The sequence below is a fragment of the Microtus oregoni genome, unplaced genomic scaffold, assembly GCF_018167655.1.
Source record: "Microtus oregoni isolate MIOR12 unplaced genomic scaffold, Mior012 000067F_001, whole genome shotgun sequence".
Taxonomy (NCBI): Eukaryota; Metazoa; Chordata; class Mammalia; order Rodentia; family Cricetidae; genus Microtus; species Microtus oregoni.
Genome location: NW_024543954.1, coordinates 561,852 through 582,778, shown reverse-complemented (window position 1 = coordinate 582,778; position 20,927 = coordinate 561,852). Strand labels below are relative to the sequence as shown.

At 47.0% G+C, this 20,927-nt stretch overlaps 1 protein-coding gene across 2 annotated transcripts in view; it reads right to left on the bottom strand.

Annotated features, from left to right (window-relative positions):
• Window positions 1–10,959: 10,959 nt before the first annotated feature.
• The window catches only part of LOC121440278 (ATP-binding cassette sub-family D member 1), a 28,728-nt gene continuing 18,760 nt past the window's right edge, over window positions 10,960–20,927 (bottom strand). For both annotated transcript variants that reach the window (XM_041641055.1, XM_041641056.1), the window contains exons 3-10: window positions 20,067–20,209; window positions 19,816–19,984; window positions 18,338–18,432; window positions 14,894–15,039; window positions 14,398–14,543; window positions 12,605–12,689; window positions 12,264–12,389; window positions 10,960–12,176 (exon numbers count right to left, since the gene is read on the bottom strand). In XM_041641055.1, the coding sequence (XP_041496989.1) occupies window positions 11,957–12,176; window positions 12,264–12,389; window positions 12,605–12,689; window positions 14,398–14,543; window positions 14,894–15,039; window positions 18,338–18,432; window positions 19,816–19,984; window positions 20,067–20,209 (1,130 nt within the window). In that variant the 3' untranslated portion in view covers window positions 10,960–11,956. The remainder of the gene's footprint in view (window positions 12,177–12,263; window positions 12,390–12,604; window positions 12,690–14,397; window positions 14,544–14,893; window positions 15,040–18,337; window positions 18,433–19,815; window positions 19,985–20,066; window positions 20,210–20,927) is intronic.

Here is a 20,927-nt window from a genome sequence, read left to right as displayed (position 1 = left end):
ATGTTTTGTAGTCTGAAATGAGATGTAATAAACAATTATTATACATAGAAAGAATGAACAAGAATTGGGCAATGTGGACGCCTCTGATGGGCCCTATCAAAGGCATTTGACCATTGCTCAAAACACATTTAACAGAGTTAACATGAGGAGTTCAGTGAAAACCGGGTGAAGAGGTAGGGTAAAACCAGGAGTAAAACCATAAAACTGTGAGTAAAACCAGGAGAGTGTGGTCACGTGGCCTGGCTCTCAGCCAAGATGGTGACCGCCACGTGTTGTGGAAAAAAGTTTTTGTTTTGTTGTACAGCTGCCATGACATAGCAGAAGCTGCCGCGGGCAGGGGCAAAAGGCTGGAACTGAAAAAAAAAATGCACCATGCCACGGCTGGAATTCAAAAAGCTGGAACTGGAACTGAAAAAGCCGGGGAGCTGGTTGAAAACCCGCAGTACGAACACTCAGGACCACGTGGAAAAGCGCCCTTTGTCCACGTGGGGGGGGGGTTTACTATGGCCTAGCTGGATTCTGGCGACCCAGAAACCAAGAAGGCTGGGGGCACCGCTCTGAGCAGCACTTAACCGTAACCGTCAAGAGAAGAGAAAAAGAAAGGAAATGGAAAGAAGCTGAGGACCCGGTCCCCAGTCGAATGCACTGCACTGGAAGTGTGCGGTGCTAACGCGTGGACCGGCCCCGGGAACAACCCAAACACGGTTCTGGCAAGGGAAAGCAACCGCAGCAGAACAAAAGCAACCGTAGCAGAACGGGAGACACTCACCTATGGAAGCACCGATTGAAGCAATTAGGGAAGCCAGCGAAGTGGAAAAGAACCCGGTTCAGAAGTCACGTGGCACCAATCTTATTTCTAAGATGTTTCTAAGATGTTTACGGAGCAGCTACTAGCCCTGAAGAGACAGTTGTAAGATCCTCCGGGCGGACTGGTGGAGCCCACCATGCGACAAGCGGCTACAGTTTCCCACCAGCGGGAGGGCACACGCCGCACAGGCGGTGGCGGCGGGTAACAGATACATAGACACAAAAATAGGCATAAGTATTTATTAAGGGAGAGAGAGAGAGAGAGAGAGAGAGAGAGAGAGAGAGAAAGGGGGAGAGAGAGAGAGAGAGAGAGAGAGAGAAGAAGGAGGAGGAGGAGGAGGAGGAGGAGGAGGAGGAGGAGGAGGAGGAGGAGGAGAGAGGCAAAGCCCCATGTGTAGACCGGGGGAAAACAGAAGAGAGAGAGAGAGAGAGAGAGAGAGAGAGAGAGAGAGAGAGAGATATGACGGTGGAGGTCAGAGGTAAAAAAGGAGTGGGTGTGGCTTGTCCCTTAAAGCCATGGGAAAGCACAACACAGAGGCTGCAAAGTAGCAAGGAGATGATTTAAAAGTGAAGCAATAGGCCTGGCGGTGGTGGCGCACGCCTTTAATCCCAGCACTCGGGAGGCAGAGGCAGGCGGATCTCCGTGAGTTCGAGACCAGCCTGGTCTACAAGAGCTAGTTCCAGGACAGGCTCTAAAACCACAGAGAAACCCTGTCTTGAAAAAAAAAAAAAAGTTGGGCTGGAGAGATGGCTCAGAGGTTAAGAACATTGCCTGCTCTTCCAAAGGTCCTGAGTTCAATTCCCAGCAACCACATGGTGGCTCACAACCATCTGTAATGAGGTCTGGTGCCCTCTTCTGGCCTTCAGGCATACACACAGACAGAATATTGTATACATAATAATAAATAAATATTTTTAAAAAAAGTGAAGCAATAGTACACATAAAAAAATAAGCTGTTTCTGTCCAGACACTGAAGGAGCAGGATGTGACCTGCCCCGCTGAAAAAGGTATTGAGCCATATGGCTAACATATACTAGAACAATGGGTTAATTTAAGTTTCAAGAGTTAATAAGAAGCATGAGCTAATGGGCCAGTTTATGAAAAAAAAAAGTAAGCTGTCACGGCAGGAGAGATGGCTCATCACTTAAAAAGCACCACACACCTTTAATCCCAGCACTTGGGAGGCAGAGACAGGTGGATCTCTGTGAGTTCAAGACCAGCCTGGTCTACAAGAGCTAGTTCTGGGACAGGCTCCAAAGCTACAGAGAAACCCTGTCTTGAGAACCCCCCCCCCCCAAAAAAAAAACATAGAGCACTACATGCTCTTCAAGATGGCCTGGATTAGAGTCCTAGAAACACACAGGACAATTTATGACTGTAAGTGCAGTTCCTGGGCATCCAATGCCCTCTTCTGGCCTTCATGAGTACCAGGTAAGTACATGGTATACAGAAATACATGCAGACAAAACACCCATATACATAAAAATAATAAAATTAAAGCAATGACAACAAATATTTATGTGTAGTACGAAAATTTTAATTTAATTAAAATATTTCCTTTTTAATTACGTGTATGCTGAGGGAAGTGCAGGTGGCTGAAGATGGCATCGGATCCTTTCAAGCTGCTGTTGGCGGCAGCTGTGAGCTGAGCTGTCTTCCCTAAGAGCTTTATGTGCTCTTAGTTGATGAACCATCTCTCCTGCCCTGAACGTCATTCTTTTGCGTGTAGGTATCTGCTTTCCCTGAAACTATTTGTTTTAAGCTCCCTAAAAGTATTTTTGGAAAGAATTGTCCTTTTCTAGTTCGTAGCTTTGGTATCCCTGTCAAAAGTCATGCTACCACTTCCTGGGGAGATGTCTGGACTCCTATCGTGTTCCGTCAGGTTCTCTGTCGTCCAGTACTTCACTGTAATAGATGTTACTCAGCAGCATTTGGAAACCAAGAAGTGTTTTCCCACTCAGGATTGCTTTTCCAGAATCGTTTTAATTATTTGGAGGTGTCTCTTGGTTTTGTTCTTGTGTGTGTGTTTTAGGGGTTTACACACATTGCACTACAAACTCTGGTGCTTTGAGGCAAATATTTGGAAGTGAAACAGGGTCTCTTTCTCTGAAACTCAGATTGACCTGGTAGCTGCCCAGGCTGACCTTCAACCTGTGACCTTCCTTGCCTTTGCCTCACAAAGGCTGATTATAAAATGTCAGCACACCTTTTCACCTCTTTTCTTTAAAATGGTACTGGAGCTTGAACCTCTTGCATAGTAGCTGTTAACCAATGCCACATCATTTAAAAAACTCCATTTTTTATTAAACAGTGACAATTCCCAAAACTAAGTAATCTGTTTTCCAAAAGTAAAGTAACCTGTTTTTCTAGATTCTTGCCCTCCTTGTCCCACTGATCCCACCCCTAAAGGCTGTGTGAGATGCTTATCAGTCACCTGACATTCTTTAACTCAGCACTCTAGCTCTCCAGATATTCCTAGCAACAGCAATCCAGGAGGCCAAGCCAGGGAAATTTTCAATCCTCTTTTCTGCCCTACAACTTACCTAGCCTAGAAAAGATCTGCAGGCTGTGTGTATTGTATAGTAGGGATCTACCTTCCTCAGGTCTTTTTCTGAACAAAGCCTGGACTAGAGCTAAATTGTTCCTTCCCTTGTCTGTCTTTTCTTTCCACCAAATTTACGGCCGGCAAGTGCTCTACCACCATTGCTTTCACTTGTGACACGTTCTTACTGAGTTCTTCACACTGGCCTCAAACTCACTGTATGGCCCATGCTGCCCTCCAATTCCTGATGCTCTTGCTTCCACCTCCCAGGTGCTTTGATTACAGTTACACACCTGATTCTGGCTTCAGTCTTTTTATACTTAGTTAATATTTTTAATTTTCTTCTTATTTATTATTATTTTTTTTAATTTATTTATTATGCATACAACTTTCTGCCTCCATTTATACCCACATGCCAGAGGACGGCGCCAGATGTCTTTACAGATGGTTTGGAGCCACCATGTGGTTGCTGGGAATTGAACTCAGGACCTCCGGAAGAGCAGACAGCGCTCTCAACCACTGAGCCATCTCTCCAGCCCCCCTTCTTATTATTATTGTTATTTGAGACTGGGTCTCACTATATAGTGCTGACTGTCCTGGAACTCACTCTATAGACTAGGCTGGCCTCTAATTCACAGAGATCCTCCTGCTTCTGCCTCCTGAGTGTTGGGCTTAAAGGCATGCACCACCACACTAGTTATTTTTCTTTTAATTTTCTTTCTTGCTTCTTTCTTTCTTGAGACAGGGTTTCTCCATAGCTTTTGGTTCCTGTCCTGGAACTAGTTCTTGTAGTCCAGGCTGGCCTTAAACTCACAGAGATCCACCTGCCTCTGCCTCCCAAGTGCTGGGATTAAAGGCGTGCACCACCACCACCCAGCAAGTTGTTTTTTTTTTTTTTTTTTTTTTTTGGTTTTCCAAGACAGGGTTTCTCTGTGGCTTTGGAGCCTATCCTGGAACTAGCTCTGTAGACCAGGCTGGTCTCGAACTCCCAGAGATCCGCCTGCCTCTGCCTCCCAAGTGCTGGGATTAAAGGTGTGCGCCACCATCGCCCGGCCCCAGCAAGTTTTTTTTTAATATTTATTTTTTATGTATACAATATTCTGTCTGTATGCCTGAAGGCCAGAAGAGGGCGCCAGAAGAGGTGGTTGTGAGCCACCATGTGGTTGCTGGGAATTGAACTCAGGACCTTTGGAAGCAGGCAATGCTCTTAACCACTGAGCCATCTCTCCAGCCCCCCCCCCCCCCAGCAAGTTTTTTTTTTTTTTAAAAATACTTTGTTATTGATTTAAGTCATATCCTTCCACAATAAAAGAATGGGAAATCAGTATGGTAGCTGTCATTCAACACAAGAAAAGGTACGCTTCTTTATCTTCAGTTTTAGTCTTTGATAAACTATCTTTTTCAGATAAAGGCGTTGGTGGCGCAGGCTTTTAATCCCAGCACCCGTAAGACAGAGGCAGGCAGATCTCTGTGAGTTTGAGACCAGCCTGGTCTATAAGACCTAGTTCCAGGACAGGCTCCAAAACTACAGAGAAACCCTGTCTCAAAAACCAAAACCAAAACCAAACCAAACAAAAAAGCACTATCTTTTCAGAGACATGTTCCTACTGTGAGGTTTCCCAATTTATTAGCATACTTTTTAATTTTTAAAGATTATTTTTATTTTATGTGTATGAGTGGTTTATCTTCATGTATGTAAGCAGAACATGTACACGCAGGGCCCAAGGAAGCCAGAAGAGAGCACTGGAGCCTGTGGAGGTGGAGTTACAGATGGTTGTGAGCTGCTATGTGGGTTCTGGGACCCAATCTGGGTCCTCTGCAAAAGCATTAAGTGCTCTTAACCTCAGTCATACCCTTGCCCTTAAAGGATTTTTTTGTTTTCTCTTTCAATTTTTCTTATTTTATCATGTTTGCATGTGTACATATGTGTGTGAGAGAGAGACAGAGACACAGAGAGTGATATGAAAACCAGAGAACAAAATTATATTTTTTTCTATTTTTTCAAGACAGGGTTTCTCTGTGTAGCCCTGCCTGTCCTGGAACTAGCTCCCTAGACCAGGCTAGCCTTGAACTCACAGAGATCCGCCTGCCTCTGCCTCCCAAATGCTGGGATTAAAGGCGTGCACTACTTGGCCTTACCCAAAATTCTTTTCTTCTACCATGTGGGTTCTGGGAACTGAACTCAGTTTATTAGCCTTAGATTTGATAGCAAACACTTTTCTTTATTCATTTAAGCCGCCTCTTGAGGTCCAAGGTATAGCCCGGCTGGCCTCCAATTTGTGATCTTGTCAACTCCTCTTCAACATATATAACATATCCTATCGGCATGACTGGAATCTTTTCTTTCTTTTTTTTTTTTTGGTTTTTTGAGACAGGGTTTCTCTGTAGCTTTGTTGCCTGTCCTGGAACTAGCTCTTGTAGCCCAGGCTGGCCTCGAACTCACAGAGATCCGACTGCCTCTGCCTCCTGAGTGCTGGGATTAAAGGCATACACTGCCACCACCTGGCCTTAGCTTAGACTTCTTATTAACTAAATCTTACATCTTAAATCAACCCATTTCTATTATTCTATATATCGCCACGAGGGTAGTGGTTTACCAGTTTGGTTCTGGTGTCTGTCTCCTTTAGCAGCTACATGGCATCTCACTGACTCCACCTTCTTTTTTCCTCTATCTCTGCTCAGGTCCTCTGGAAAAGCAGGGAGTGCTCTTAACTGCTGAGCCATCTCTCCAGCCCAAGAATTTTTTCTTTCACATCTGTCTTTTAAAATTTTTCTTAGATTTTTCATGTATATGTAGGTTGCCTGCATGTATGTCTGTGTGCCATGTATGTGCCTGATACCAGAGAAGGTCAGAAGAGGACATCAGGGGCTGGAGAGATGGCTCAGAGGTTAAGAGCACTGACTGCTCTTCCAGAGGTCCTGAGTTCAATTTCCAGCAACCACATGGTGGCTCACAGCCATCTATAATGAGATCTGGCGCCCTCTTCTGGCCTGCAGGCAGACATGGAAGGAATGCTGTACACATAATAAATAAATCTTCTTTTTTTTAAATATTTATTTACTTATTATGTATACAATATTCTGTCTGCAGGCCAGAAGAGGGCACCAGACCTCATTACAGATGGTTGTGAGCCACCATGTGGTTGCTGGGATTTGAACTCAGGACCTTTGGAAGAACAAGTAATGCTCTTAACCACTGAGCCATCTCTCCAGCTCCATAATAAATAAATCTTAAAAAAAAAGAGAATATCAAATAAGGATGGTTATGAGCCATATTTAGTTGCTAAGAACAGAATTTAACAGCTGAGCAATCTCTGCAGCCCTCTCTTTTTGACAACTGAGATGATAGGGTGCCTCTCGAGGTAATTTGGGCAGGTAAAACTGAGAGCCACGTGGGTCAACGAGACACAGCAGTGGGCTTGATGCTGGGCCTGATAACCTGAGTTTGATCCCCCAGACCTACATGGAGGAAGAGAGAATTGAGTCCTGTAAATTGTATTATGACTTCCACGTGCCCCAGAAGCCTTTTCCTGTAAAGGAGGTTTCTGGTGAGATTCTTAGAAAATTGCAGGTCTACAGATGGAATTCTTCATTATCCTCTGGGAAGAGGCCCCATAAGACTTTCAAGAGAGAGGCTCTTTCCTTTCCCATGTCTGCATAATTTTCCTGTTTTTCTATCCCAGTTCAACCTCACACATTCTCCTTAATCTACTCAAGGGTGGTTCTGTTGACCTTGGAAGTCCTTGGTCCCACAGATTTCTTAGGTGTCTTTACACCATGGCAACTGCCTTTCCCCTTCTGAAAATAAGGACCCAAGAATGTCTGTAACAGGCTGGGCGATGGTGGCGCACGCCTTTAATCCCAGCACTCGGGAGGCAGAGGCAGGCGGATCTCTGTGAGTTCGAGACCAGCCTGGTCTACAGAGCTAGTTCCAGGACAGGCTCCAAAGCCACAGAGAAACCCTGTCTCGAAAAACCAAAAAAAAAAAAAAAAAAAAGAATGTCTGTAACATTGTTTCTTTTTTAAAAAAAATACTTTGTTTATTATATATACATGTATGCCTGCAGGCCAGAAGAGGGCGCCAGATTACAGATGGTTGTGAGCCATCATGTAGTTACCGGGAATTGAACTCAGGACCTTTGAACAACAGTCAAAGGTCTGAGCCATCTCTCCAGCCCCAACATTATTTGTTTCAGTACCATGTATGTAGTCAGGTCTGCAGGTTGGAAGTCTAAGATCATGGTGTTGGCATATTCATTTCTCATGAGGCCTTGGATTGTGGCCTTTATGCTGGGTACACAGCTGTTCGTGCCTCCCATCACTTGCTCAGTTCGCCCTGTTCCTAAATCGGCCATTGCTCCTTCCCACTGCTGAGCATCTACACACTGTCCATTAAGTCCTTCCCTTATTTTCTGTGGTGACTATATTCCTTTGGATAGCTGAATTATTTGTCATTTTGGCAGAGTTTGGAGGAGAATCGAAGACTAATCAATCTATTTCTCATGTGTCACTCAAGGTGCTCAAAACTTCTGAAGTCACCTCAACTCCTCAATTTCTTCTACCACCTGCCTCTGCTGATCCTGCTCAGCTGAACACCATGAGCTGCACTGGCCGCTACTCATGGCTTCTTCTCCATCCTGTGGAAACTACATTATCTCCCCAAACCAGATCCTTCTTCTAATCTGCCTCTCCCTGAAAGAAAGGTACTATCACCCCCTACACACCCAGACAGCCCAAACTCAGGGGCCACCTTGCCTCTCCAAATTCTCAGATTCCCCTCCAGATTTCAGACTTCTGCCAAGGCAAGGGCCCTGCTTGTTTGGCTTTCTCAGCCTTTATCTATCTCTGTCTATCTGTCATCTATCTATCATCTATCTGTCTGTCTGCCTATAATCTGTGCTTATTTGGATGAGAATGGCCCCCATAGGCTCATATATTTGAATGCTTAGTCACCAGGAAGTGGTACTACTTGAGAAGGATTAGGTGTGGCCTTGTTGGAGGGAGTGTGTCACTGGAGATGGGCTTTGAGGTTTCAAAAGCTCATGCCAGGCCCAACCCCCCACCCCTCTCCCTCCTCTCTCTCTCTCTCTCTCTCTCTCTCTCTCTCTCTCTCTCTCTCTCTCTCTGTCTCTGTCTCTGTCTCTCTGCCAGCTACCACCTGCCTATGGACCAGGATGTGGAACTCTCAGCTACTTCTCCAGCACTATATCTGCCTACATATCATGCTCCCCTTCATGATGATAATGAACTAAGCATCTGAAACTGTAAGCAAGACCCAATTAAATGCTTTATGAGTTGAGTTGCCATGGTCATGGTGTTTCTTCCCAGCAAAAGAGCACTAAGACACTATCAGCTATCTACTGTCTTTTATAACTTCCCATATTTATTTCTCCTACTAACTGTCAATTTAACAGCCCAGAGTTATCTGAGGGAGTCTTTTGGGGGATTACCTCAGCGAGATTAGCCTGTGGGCATGCCAATGGGGCATTTTCTTGATTATTAATTGATAAAGGATGGTCCATTCCTAGGGCTGGATTCTAAAGAAAGCCGGCTGAGCATAGGCCAGAGGGAGTGAGCCAGTAAGCAGCTTTTTTCTCCATGGTTTCTACTCCCATTCCTGTTTGATCTCCTGTCCTGACTTCCTTTAATGATTGACTTTTGGAAGTATAGGCCAAATAAATACTTCCTTCCCAAGTTGTATTGGTCCAAATATATTTTTTTAAGTTTGTCAAGACAAGGTTTCTCTGTGGAACCCTGGCTGTCCAGTGACTTGCTCTGTAGACCAGGCTGGCTCAAACTCAGAGATCCATCTGCCTATGTCTCTCAAATGCTAGGTTTAACAGCATGCACCACCACTGTGTGGTGCATCAGGATGTTTAGCAGAAAAGCAAACTAGAACTCTACCTATCTATCTCTATCATCTACCTACCTACCTATCTATCATCTATCTATCCATCCATCTTTATCATCATCCTTCTATCATCTACTATCTATAAATCCTCTTTTGTGTATCATATGAACCTAGTTTTTTTTTTCTTTTTGGCTTTTTTTAGAAAGGGTCTAACTCTTGAATCTAGTTTACCTGGAGTACACTGTATAGCCAAAGGCGATCTCAAACTTGTGCCAATCCTCCTTCAACAGCTTAAGTGCTGGGATTATAGACTTGAGCTACCCACCATGTCTGGGTAATTTACTGTTCTACTAATCCATTACCCATTTCTCTATATTCAATATTGCACAACTATTACTTTTGTTGTTCCAGAACATTTTCATTACCTTCCCTCAAAGAAACCTTGTATTAGTTAAACAATCTCTTCCTATATCCATTCTTCCACACACACCCCCATTCCCGGCAGCTGTACATTTGCTTTGTGTTGCTATGGATTTGTCTGCTTTGGATACTTTCATTTAAATGCAATCATATAATACTTAGACATTTGTGTCTTGTTTCTTTGCCAGTATCAGATCTTTAGGGTCTGTACATGTTGTAGCATGTGCCACTGCTTCACTACCTTTTATGGCCAAAAATATTCTACTGTACAGATATGCCACATTTGTCCATCTGTGGGCACTCGGGCTTCTGTGAATCTACATAATAAACATCTGCACCATGGGCTTCTGACTGAACAGCTGTTCTTGGCTCTTTTGTTATGACATGAGGGTGGGAAATGCTGGGCAGGACGTGAACTCGGTTTAGCTTTACTAGAGCTGCCCACAGCACCCCCACCCCATTCCTAGCAAGAGTCCACACACAGCTGCATTGATTCAGTCAGTATTCTCTGCTTATAATAACCTTCTGTGCCCTAGTGAGGTAGAGCTGCTTTACATAGACCCCAAGGCCATTCCCATCCTGCATGGGTCCCCTCAGTGGCCTTTTGTCTCAATCCAAGCCTTTCCTTCCCCCTGCACTGGACTCACCTCTGGGTCTTTGCACAAGCTATTCCCTCTTCCTAGAAGGTTCGGTGCAATACAATCTAGGAATAACTTCTTTACTGTGGCTTCCTCAGTGCTCGGCTTCCCTCCTTGGCAGCTCACTGACTTTCTATAGCATTGCACTTCTCCGTCTGGGACTAGGCAGATGTCCCTGTTTTCCAGCACGGGCTCAAAGTCAGGTGGTATACTAGAGCAATGATTGTCAGCTCTACCTCCCTAGTGCACAGAAGGTATAAGCAGAGAATACTGACTGAATCAGCTTTTGTCTTTGTGCCCCATGGGATTAGCAGCTGACCATTTTCTCCAGCCAACATTCTGATCTCTCCCCAGAAGTTTTTGGGTTGTGTGTGGGGGAGTGGGTATTGAGATGGGGTTTATCTGTGTAACAGCCCTGACTGTCCTGGAACTCTCCTCCTTAGACCAGGCTGGCCTTCAACTTACTGAGATCTGCCTTTGTCTCCTGAGGGCTGGGGCTTGTTTCTTGAGGCAGGGTTTTGCTATGTAACCCTGGCTGTCCTGGAACTCATTATGTGGACCTGGCTGGCCTTGAACTCAGAAATCCACCTGCCTCTAATTCCCAAGTACAGGGTTAAGGTATACAACACCATGCCCAGCTTACTCCCTTAGAACTTCTACCAGACACCAAGTCCAGGAGGCAGGAGTGTACTTTCCAGAGGTTTTTACTTGAGAGGACCGAGGGGGCACCCAGTCAGAGGGCTGAGGGCCCAGGAAAGGCACACAGCGGCAGTGTGGGGGGGGGTATCCCACTTGTTGAGGGCCGGCTTAACAGACACAGCACCTCCTATGACCCATCTTTGGCACTGAGCTGGGAACATTGTGCCCTCACTCCTGCCTAGCTGGCAGAGGGCACCCCCAGTGGCAACTGGCAGTATAGGCTGGTGAGGGGTCAGGTTTGGCACCAGAGGCTGGGCAGACTGAAGGAACCACCCGGTCACCTCCTGTGCTGGTAGGGTGCTCATGTTGGCAATTCAGACAGCTATAAACTTGGAGTTTAATAAATTAGGTTGTAGAAGGTGGAGGAGTGGGAAGGCCAGGGCTTCATTTTTCTCATGGCTCAGAAGGAACACTATGCCCTTCTGGGGGTTACCATGGGGAAGGACATGCTTTGGGCCCTGTCTGATCCTATGTCCCATTTGGCTGTTTCCATGGCTGGGAGGGGTGTCCTGTGGGACAGGGGCTTTGGCTGTCCACCCTAGGGGATGACAACAAAGGGATGGATTAAAGGAACAATGAGGACTTGGGAGGGATGTGGCTCACAACTACCAGACTTGCCACACATTCTGGCTGCTGGCAATAAGGGGACAGCTCCTGTTTACTTCCTATGGCTCAGGCATACTGGTGTAGGGTCAGAACTGGGGCCTTCCAAACCCTCCACCCCTTCCTAGAGAAAAGTAAAGGACACATTGCCTTATCATGGCACAGTTCATGGAGCAGACCTCATGATGAAGGCAAGATGGGGGCAGGAAGAAGCAGAGTGTCCTCATTCATATCGACTTGCTCAAGAGTGGGGTCTTCAGGGAAGGCAGGCAATTGGTTAGGAGGCTTGGGACAGGGAAGGCATGCAGGGCAGTGAGAGGAGGGTGGGAACTGCAATTTCCTTCATATGATCCGAGAGCCTGAAGAAGGGTGGGGACTGGGGACAAGGTCCCCAATCAAGTGGGGACACCTGGGACCAGGGGCTGAACTGGGGCTGCAGCCTCGCCAAGGATTTGGCGGAGCTCCTGAAGGCGCCCCTGCATCTTGGGGATGCCTGCCAGCTGCTGCTCCAGGCGCTGCTTCTCTTCAGTCAGGCTTAGGCGGGTTGCAGAGTCCAGCTTCTCAAATTTCCATCCTCCCTCCCCATCAAACTGCAGCAAGTGTGTGTGGTACTTCCTGAAAAGGAGAGATGGAAGGCTGTCACAGCTGCTTTCCCAGCTCAGGTGGCAGGCAGCCCCCACCCATAACTCCAAGAACACCTACCATAGGGAGGGCCGATGAGTGATGGACAGTAGGGCGATACCAGCATCTTTGGCTGCTTGGAAGATCTTGCCTTCCACATCAATGCTCACAGCACTAGTGCACTCATCCAGGAGGGCATACTTTGGCCTTAGGGTGGGAATGGGTGAAGAGGAAAGCTGTGGATTACCCACCAGTGTCCAACTTCCTGCCTGTGGCCAGCCACTTGTGAACTGTGGCCCTGTTGTACTGGAAGGAGGGTCGAGGCTCCTCCATGCAGTTATCTTCCTCCTACTGGGAGCACCCATTTTCCCTCTCCTGGTTCCAAATCACTGAATGTCCATGAAAGGCACTGTAGTGCTCACCTGTGGTAGAACATGCGGGCCATGCCGATCCTCTGTTTCTCACCTCCAGACAGGACATCCTTCCAGTCACACACAGCCTCCCAACCTGGGCAGGAGGTGAGGGGCTCAGCTCAATTCACACGTACTCAGTGGGAGTCAGGGTAGGAGCAGGGTTGCATGAGGCTGATGGAAAGCCAGGGCACATTTGATCCTGGCTGAACTTGTCCACCTGCAGACTCTGCTCTGCGTCCTCATCTGCCTATAATGCTAATAACTGAACTATCTGGAACAAGTACTGTCTCCCCAGCAGGATTTGGAGAGAGGGTCTTTTCAATTGTGCTCAGATTGAGGTCAAGAGGGTAGACCCTAACCCAGTGTGACTGTTGCCTTTATAAAAAATGGACATCTAAACACAGAGACATGTACAGAGGAAAGATGATGTGAAGACACACAGTAAGAAGTTGGCTGGCAAAGCTACAGAGAAACCCTGTCTCGAAAAACCAAAAAAAAAAAAAAAAAAAGTTGGCTGGCAAAAAAAAAAAAAAGAAGAAGTTGGCTGGCTATCATCTGAGCAGAGTCCCTTAGTGTGTCCTTCCTCATAGTCTCTGAAGGAGCTGGTTTTGTCTCACACCCAAATATATCTCCAGAATGCCAGAAAACAAAGGTCTCTGTTGCAGCTTGTGAGTCTGTGGCACTTAGTCATGGCAGCCCCAGGACACCTAATGGGTTGCCAATAAAGAACCTGCCAACACTGACCTCTGCAGACAGCAGATGTTGAGGGCAAAGAACCCCAGAGATGTTAGAGTATTCTCCTCAGAACAGAGGCCCCTCACTAGAAGAATTGGGCCACAACTCATGGACTGATGCCACTAAGCTGGCATAGAGGAATGAGTGAGCATGTGAGGAGGGTGATGTGGCAGGACTGAGTGGGAGAAGTGACATCTCCTCTCCTGTCATCCATCCTATGTTTCCTTAGGGCATGTGGAACATTTTAGCTTTGCCCTCTTGTGAAGGGTAACCAAGGTGTTAGTTCTAGCCACTGTCATACATGTACTACCAAGGTAAATATCCTTTGTCTTTGTCCGTCACCATTTCCTCCATCCTATAGCCTATGGGGATTAGCATGGTACTGTTATTCAGAGTTGAATTCAATGCTAAGATGTTGCAATACTTGGCCATAGGTAGTAGTCATTCAAGGCAACCACAGGGCACTATAGGAGATGTCCCTCAATAAGCTTTCTCTTCTCAAAAACACTTTCTCTTGCCATTTGTCCCTCCCTCTTGGGGCTTTCCTCGGAGTCACCCATTGGTTCTGCTCTCCATTCACATCCCAAGCTTCTGTGCAAGGAAGCATATACCTGGCTGGTCATCTTACCCTACCCACAGAAGGGTCAGCTTGTTCAAATGGAAAACGTCTCTGTTAGTTGGTTCTTAAAGCCTCAGAGCTTTCAGTACCTCACAGAGGCAGCCAATATCTTTGTATCCCAAGCCCAAATTGCAGCCTGTCCTGTTGCCATCTAGCTCCCCAACAAGGTAACCATCCAAGGTCCTAGGCTGTTGTTGTTGTTCTTTTTCTTTGACAGAGGGTCTCTAGGTAACCAATGAGGCAAGTGCTCTTCTACAAATCTCCTTTTTTGGCACCCAAGCAACCTGTTTACCCTTCCTCCCTGGCAGGCACTTTGAATTCCTGGATGCTGAGGTAACTCTTGTCCCCTGGGAATAGGGGAAGAGGCCAGAGGTAGGTTGGCAACAGGTTCCCATTAAAGTCTCAGGACAAAGGGTGACTGGTATGTAACCCCATGCCCTGTCCCTACCTCCCTCCCGTTGCAGGATGTGGCGAAGATGTACGATGGCCAAGATGGCTTCCAGTTGCTGCTCCGAACAACCCTTCCTCCGCATATCCTCCGCAGAATCGGGATAGATCACTTGGTCGCGCAGGGAGCCCACAGACATGTATGGCCTGTGGGAAAGCCGCATGTCCACTAGGGCAAGGTGGCCCTGTTTCCCAGTAGTGCTCTGTGCGTCCAGAGTGGCCCTGGCCACAGAGCTTTTCAACCGCTGATATACCACACCCAGGCACTTGCCCAGCTAACATGTCCATATATTCACATGTGTGCATGGACACAAGTATGTGTATCATCGTTATTTGTGGACATGAGTGTAAGACCCACCATCCCAATCTAAAACGGACAGGACTAGATGACTATTGGGATCTGGTGTAATATCTTGGCATCCTCTCCTGAGAAGCGTACTCTCCCACTGCACAGATGGGAAAAGGTGGGGGAAGACACAGAAAATGGGTTAACTCACCTCTGAGGGATATAGAACATGCGCTGAGGTGGGGGCTTATAGAGTACACCACTGTATGTGGGCCAGAGTCCACCAAGGATTCGGAACAGTGAGCTCTTGCCGCAGCCATTGGGGCCTGTGATGAGCAAGTGCATGCCTTCTTCCACCTGTGGAAGAATCAGGGCATGGCATCCAGAGCTTCAGTCTCTTTCCCCATACCCGGAATCACTGTGACCTCCTTCCCAGTCTCATAACACTTTCTACATCTGGGATGGGGATGCAGCTCAGTTGGCAGGGTGCTTGCTGAGCATACACAGACCATGGGTTCAATCTTCAGTACCATATAAACCATGTATGAGCCGGGCGATGGTGGCGCACGCCTTTAATCCCAGCACTCAGAACTGTAGCCCTTGGCATCTTGCTTAGCTATCAGTGGTGGTGTTGTTCTCGGGTCTACGTGGAAGATGGGCCAAGATCAAGCTGAGAGACCAACCCGAATCTGACCTTGAGTTCTGAAGTAATAGCAGGGGGAGTACTGATAAAAGACACTAACAATTACCAGGATTGTCCAAGGGTTACCAAAGTGTTTCTGGTTTGATCATTTGCTCTTCCCACAAGGCTTCCCTGAACTATGAGCTATTAGAAACCAAAGATAAATCAGAGAGTGGGCTGCCCTCAAAAATTACCCACTGCTTGGTATGGTGGTGCACACCTTTAATCCCAGCACTCAGAAGGCAGAGGCAGGAGGATCTCTGTGAGTTTGAGGCCAGCCTGGGCTACAGAGTGAGTTCTAAGAGTTTTTAGGCAGGTGGTGATGGCACACACCTTTAATCCTAGCACTCAGGAGGCAGAGGCAGGCGGATCTCTGTGAGTTCGAGGCCAGAGCTAGTTCCAGGACAGGCTCCAAAGCCACAGAGAAACCCTGTCTCGAAAAACCAAAATAAGTAAATAAATAAACATATAAACCATGTATGCTTGTAATGCCAGAACTTGAAAGATAGAAACGGGAAGATCATAAATTCAAGTTCAATTCAACTTAAATCCTTGGCTACACAATAAGTTCAAGGCCAACTTGAGCTACACCAGATCCTGTCTCAAAAAAGAAAGGAAGGAAGGAAGCAAGTAAGATAGGAATGAAGAAAAGCAAGCAAGCTAGATTCCTTTACTATACAAGGCTGGCAGGTAGGAAGGGTCTTGCTGTTGCCTAGGCTGGTCTGGAACTCAGTTTTCCTGCCTTAGAATCCCAAGGGCAAGGATTTTAAGTGTGTGTCACCAAGCCCATTCTTTTTTTTTCTTCTTTTTTGTTGTTGAGAGAGGGTGTCTCTGAAGCTTTGGAGCCTGTCCAGGAACTTACTCTGTAGATCAGGCTGGCCTAGAACTCACTGAGATCCATCTGTCTCTGCCTCCCAAGTGCTCGGATTAAAGGCGTGAACCACCAACCCTAGCCACCCAGCCATTCTTGATTTCTTGGCAAGTGACTATAAGGCAACAGAGATGGGGTCCAGTATGCAGAGCTTCAGTTGAATGCCAGGTCTAGCATATAGAGGAATGGACAAGACTTAGTTCTGTCCCCTAAGGCCCTAACATGCTGGATAACACAAGCCAAACACAGGGGCCATATTGGCCTTTAGGCCCCAGAGCAATGGAGTACTGGCAGCCGTGGCAGGAAGGAGGGGTTAGTTCATTTAGTGCCACTGCTAGCTAGGCAGAGAGACTGGGTCACAAAGGAGACATAGCACTGCACAGCAGACGTGGCATGGCCATCCCCAGCACTACCATCCTCAGTCCCTTCCTTCTTTCAGTGTGGGCATTTCCTTATCTGCAAGTGATAAGGGTGTTATAGCACAGGGCTCCCAGGACGATCCAGGTTCTGGCCTTTGATTTACCTTGAGCAATGTGATAGGTTGACCTGTGCACCCTGGATTTATCTGAAGTCCTATGTCCTACTGTCTCAGAGTGGAAACTGCATTGCACATGAAATTAGCTAAATGGACACTAAGACACACTGGAGGGGGAGTGAGCTAAATCCAACATGACTGAAGTCCTTACAAAAGGTAAGATTCAAATAGACACACACAGAGGGGTGTGTATGTGTGTGAGGATAGAGGCAGAGAGTAGGGAGATACAGCAAAAACCCAGGAATATTAAGGACTGTCTAAACCAGAAGTCAGGCAAGGCCTGGGGTGCACATTTCCTCCAAAAAGAAACCATCTTACCCCTTGAAGCTAGACTTCTGGCCTCCAGAATATGGAAGGAGTTCATTTCTGGTGATAGTGCTGCTCAATCCAAGGGGCTTGTTTAGGCCCCAGGATACTCACCAGCATAGGCACTTGGTTCTGAAGGACAAGAGTGGCAAGAGGGTTTCAGGCTCCCTCAGGGCCCCTGACCCACTCTTCCACCAGATTCCTTGGTAGCCTTGTTCTCAACTCAGGTGCAATCTACTCACCCAGGCTGCAGCATCTTGGATTTTTGGGCACCAGGAAACTACCTACCTCGGGTCCATCAGGGACCACACCACTATGTTATACTGTGTAGAGAAGAGACATATTCTGTACATTGCCTCAACTGGCTTTCTAGGATCTTGCTCTTCTTCAGGCTCAACCCCTCAGTGAAGGCCAAGAGCTGATATTCCACTTCCTCTTGCATCTTTCCAGATTCCTCCCTTGTTGACAAGGCAGGCCCAGGTCCCTTTGTCTCTCAGCCCCTAACTCCAGTTGTGCCTACCTATGCTTTGAGGAAAAGCTTTACTGGGCTTCCTCTCATGAAATGATTATCACCCTTTGGTGGCTCTTATTTTTATTTTATTTTATTTTTTATTTTTTTGTTTTTTCAAGACAAGGTTTCTCTGTAGCTTTGGAGCCTTTTCTGGAACTCACTCTGTAGATCAGGCTGGCCTTGAACTCACAGAGATCTACCTGCCTCTGCCTCCTGAGTGCTAGGATTAAAGGTGTGTGCCATCACCACCTGCCTAAAAACTCTTAGAACTCACTCTGTAGCCCAGGCTGGCCTCAAACTCACAGAGATCCTCCTGCCTCTGCCTTCTGAGTGCTGGGATTAAAGGTGTGCACCACCATACCAAGCAGTGGGTAATTTTTGAGGGCAGCCCACTCTCTGATTTATCTTTGGTTTCTAATAGCTCATAGTTCAGGGAAGCCTTGTGGGAAGAGCAAATGATCAAACCAGAAACACTTTGGTAACCCTTGGACAATCCTGGTAATTGTTAGTGTCTTTTATCAGTACTCCCCCTGCTATTACTTCAGAACTCAAGGTCAGATTCGGGTTGGTCTCTCAGCTTGATCTTGGCCCATCTTCCACGTAGACCCGAGAACAACACCACCACTGATAGCTAAGCAAGATGCCAAGGGCTACAGTTCACAGATGCAGGTGGCCAGATAACCTGTCCCCAGCTACTTGGCTTAGACTGGTTAGTACTTCAGGTTGGGTATGCTCCTCCACTTGACCTACCCTGATGTTGAGGCTGGCCACCACCACCTCTCCTGTGGGTGTGATGATAGGGATGTTCTCACAGATGATCCCCTGCTCCACATCCACCACTTGGCCTGTAGAGAACATGGAAGGATAGGAACACAGCATTTTTCTGCTTTCCTATGCCCTGATGCTCATCCCTTCTCCCTTGGCACAGGCTTAATCTACCTCAATAATAGGCCCTGGGTTCTTAAATAGAATGGTGTGATACAGGGCCTATGCAAAAACAGAGGTTTTCCAACAAGTTAATAACCCCAGAGTCAAGTAGTATGCCCTCAGTTGCCTCCTTTTGGTCCTCTGGAACCCAAGGCATTGAGTTGGTAGTTTTTTCTTTTCTCTTTCTTTCTTTCTTTTCTTCCTTCCTTCCTTCCTTCTTTCTTTCTTTTTTTTTTTCCCCGAGACAGGGTTTCTCTGTAGCTTTGGAGCTGTCCTGGAACTAGCTCTGTAGACCAGGCTGGTCTCGAACTCACAGAGATCCGCCTGCCTCTGCCTCCCGAGTGCTGGGATTAAAGGCGTGCGCGACCACCGCCCGGCTGGAACTAGCTCTTGTAGACCAGGCTGGCCTTGAGCTCACAGAGCCTGCCTCTGCCTCCACTGCCCAGCTTGAGTAGGTAGTCTTGCCCTGTGACAACCTCTCTTGGCAATATTGTAAGGTGAGCTTCAATGTCTGGGCTCCTCTGTTGCAGTGCCCTGACTCCTGTGAACTGGCAGCTGGGTGGACTTTCTTTTGTGCTTGTGCTTTACCTTGACTTTCTTTTTCTTTTGTTTCTTTTTGAAACAGGGTCTTATACTATAGCCCTCACTGGCCTTGAATATGCAGCAATCCTGCCTCAGTCTCCCAAGTACTGGGATTACAGGCATTAGCCCTCACTTATGAATATAAATATTTTATTTATTTACTTATTCATTTATTTAATTTTAGACAGAATGCTGACTTTGACACTATCATGTGTGCTTTATGTGGCAGTAGGGATTGAATTGAGGGCCTTGTGTATGCTAGGCAAACATGGAGCTATATTACTAGCCATGCAATGCCCTTTTTTTTTATTGCAATGCTGGGAAATGAACCCAAGGTCTCATACATGTTAGGCAAGTACTCTACCACTGAACTACACCCCTGTCCCTCACTCACTGCCTTGATTTATCTGTTTGCCTTGTGTGGGTGTGTGATATCCAGCATTGAGAGTCCAGAACCCCCTCTGTCTTAACTGGTGATCCAAACCAACACTCTTGGGAGGGTGTGTCAGCAGCTGAACTGGTGGTCAGTAGTTGGAGAAGGCAGGCTGCTAGGCCAGTCCCCTCCCAAGTGACTTAGTCTTCAATGACCTTTCTGGCAATGAGTGCTAAGTGGATGTGACAGGGTATACAGGGCTGCTTGAATGTTGGGGTGGTAATGTGAAGAGACAAAACAATGGGTAGGAAGGCAGAGGAAGCACTTTACACAGAGGGTACCTTACCTTGAATCTTCAAGGGCCCCTCTACACGGACACCAGACCGTACCATGGCCCCAGGCCTAGCCTGAGCCTCCTCTAGATCCCCAGTCCTCTTAAAACGACAGTGTTGGACATCTTCAAAAACCTGGAACATCTCGTACACCCTGGCTGTGTAGCCAGCCAGCTCTGTCACCTATAAGGAGGTTGACATGGGCTCAACCCCAACCAGTTTGGGAATGGGAAAGTGGGCAGGGTGGGAGCTACACTGGGGTTACCTCCTTGTAGGATGACATGATCCTCTCAGTGGCATCTGCAGCAGCTGTGAGGAGGTTTCGGGCAATGGTGAAGGCTTCTGTGCGCTCACTGACCAGCTCCTCCTCCTTCATTTCTAAGGCTGCCTTCTTCATGGCTTCTGAGTCTATAAGCCAAGGTTGGGAGCAGAACAGAAAGTGGAAAGTCAAGGCCCACCATGGAAAGATAAGCATTGTGCATACCATGTTATGACAGGCAGATGTAATAGAAGCACATATGTTCTCACAGCATAAATGAAAACTGACTCAAAGGAAAAAATGGGTAAAACTTGCTCTTGGATTTTTTTTCTTTATTTCTTTATTTCTTTATTAAAGATTTCTGTCTCTTTCCCGCTACCGCCTCCCATTTCCCTCCCTCTCCCCCAATCAAGTCCCCCTCCCTCGTCAGCCCAAAGAACAATCAGGGTTCCCTGCCCTGTGGGAAGTCCAAGGACCACCCACCTCTATCCAGGTCTCATAAGGTGAGCATCCAAACTGCCTAGGCTCCCACAAAGCCAGTACGTGCAGTAGGATCAAAAACCCCACTGCCATTGATCTTGAGTTCTCAGTAGTCCTCACTGTCCGCTATCTTCAGAGAGTCCGGTTTTATCCCAGGCTTTTTCAGACCCAGGCCAGCTGGCCTTGGTGAGTTCCCGATAGAACATCCCCATTCTCTCAGTGTGTGGGTGCACCCCTCATGGTCCTGAGTTCCTTGCTCGTGCTCTCTCTCCTTCTGCTCCTGATTTGGACCTTGAGATTTCTGTCCGGTGCTCCAATGTGGGTCTCTGTCTCTGTCTCCTTTCATTGCCTGATGAAGGTTAATATTCAGGAGGATGCCTATATGTT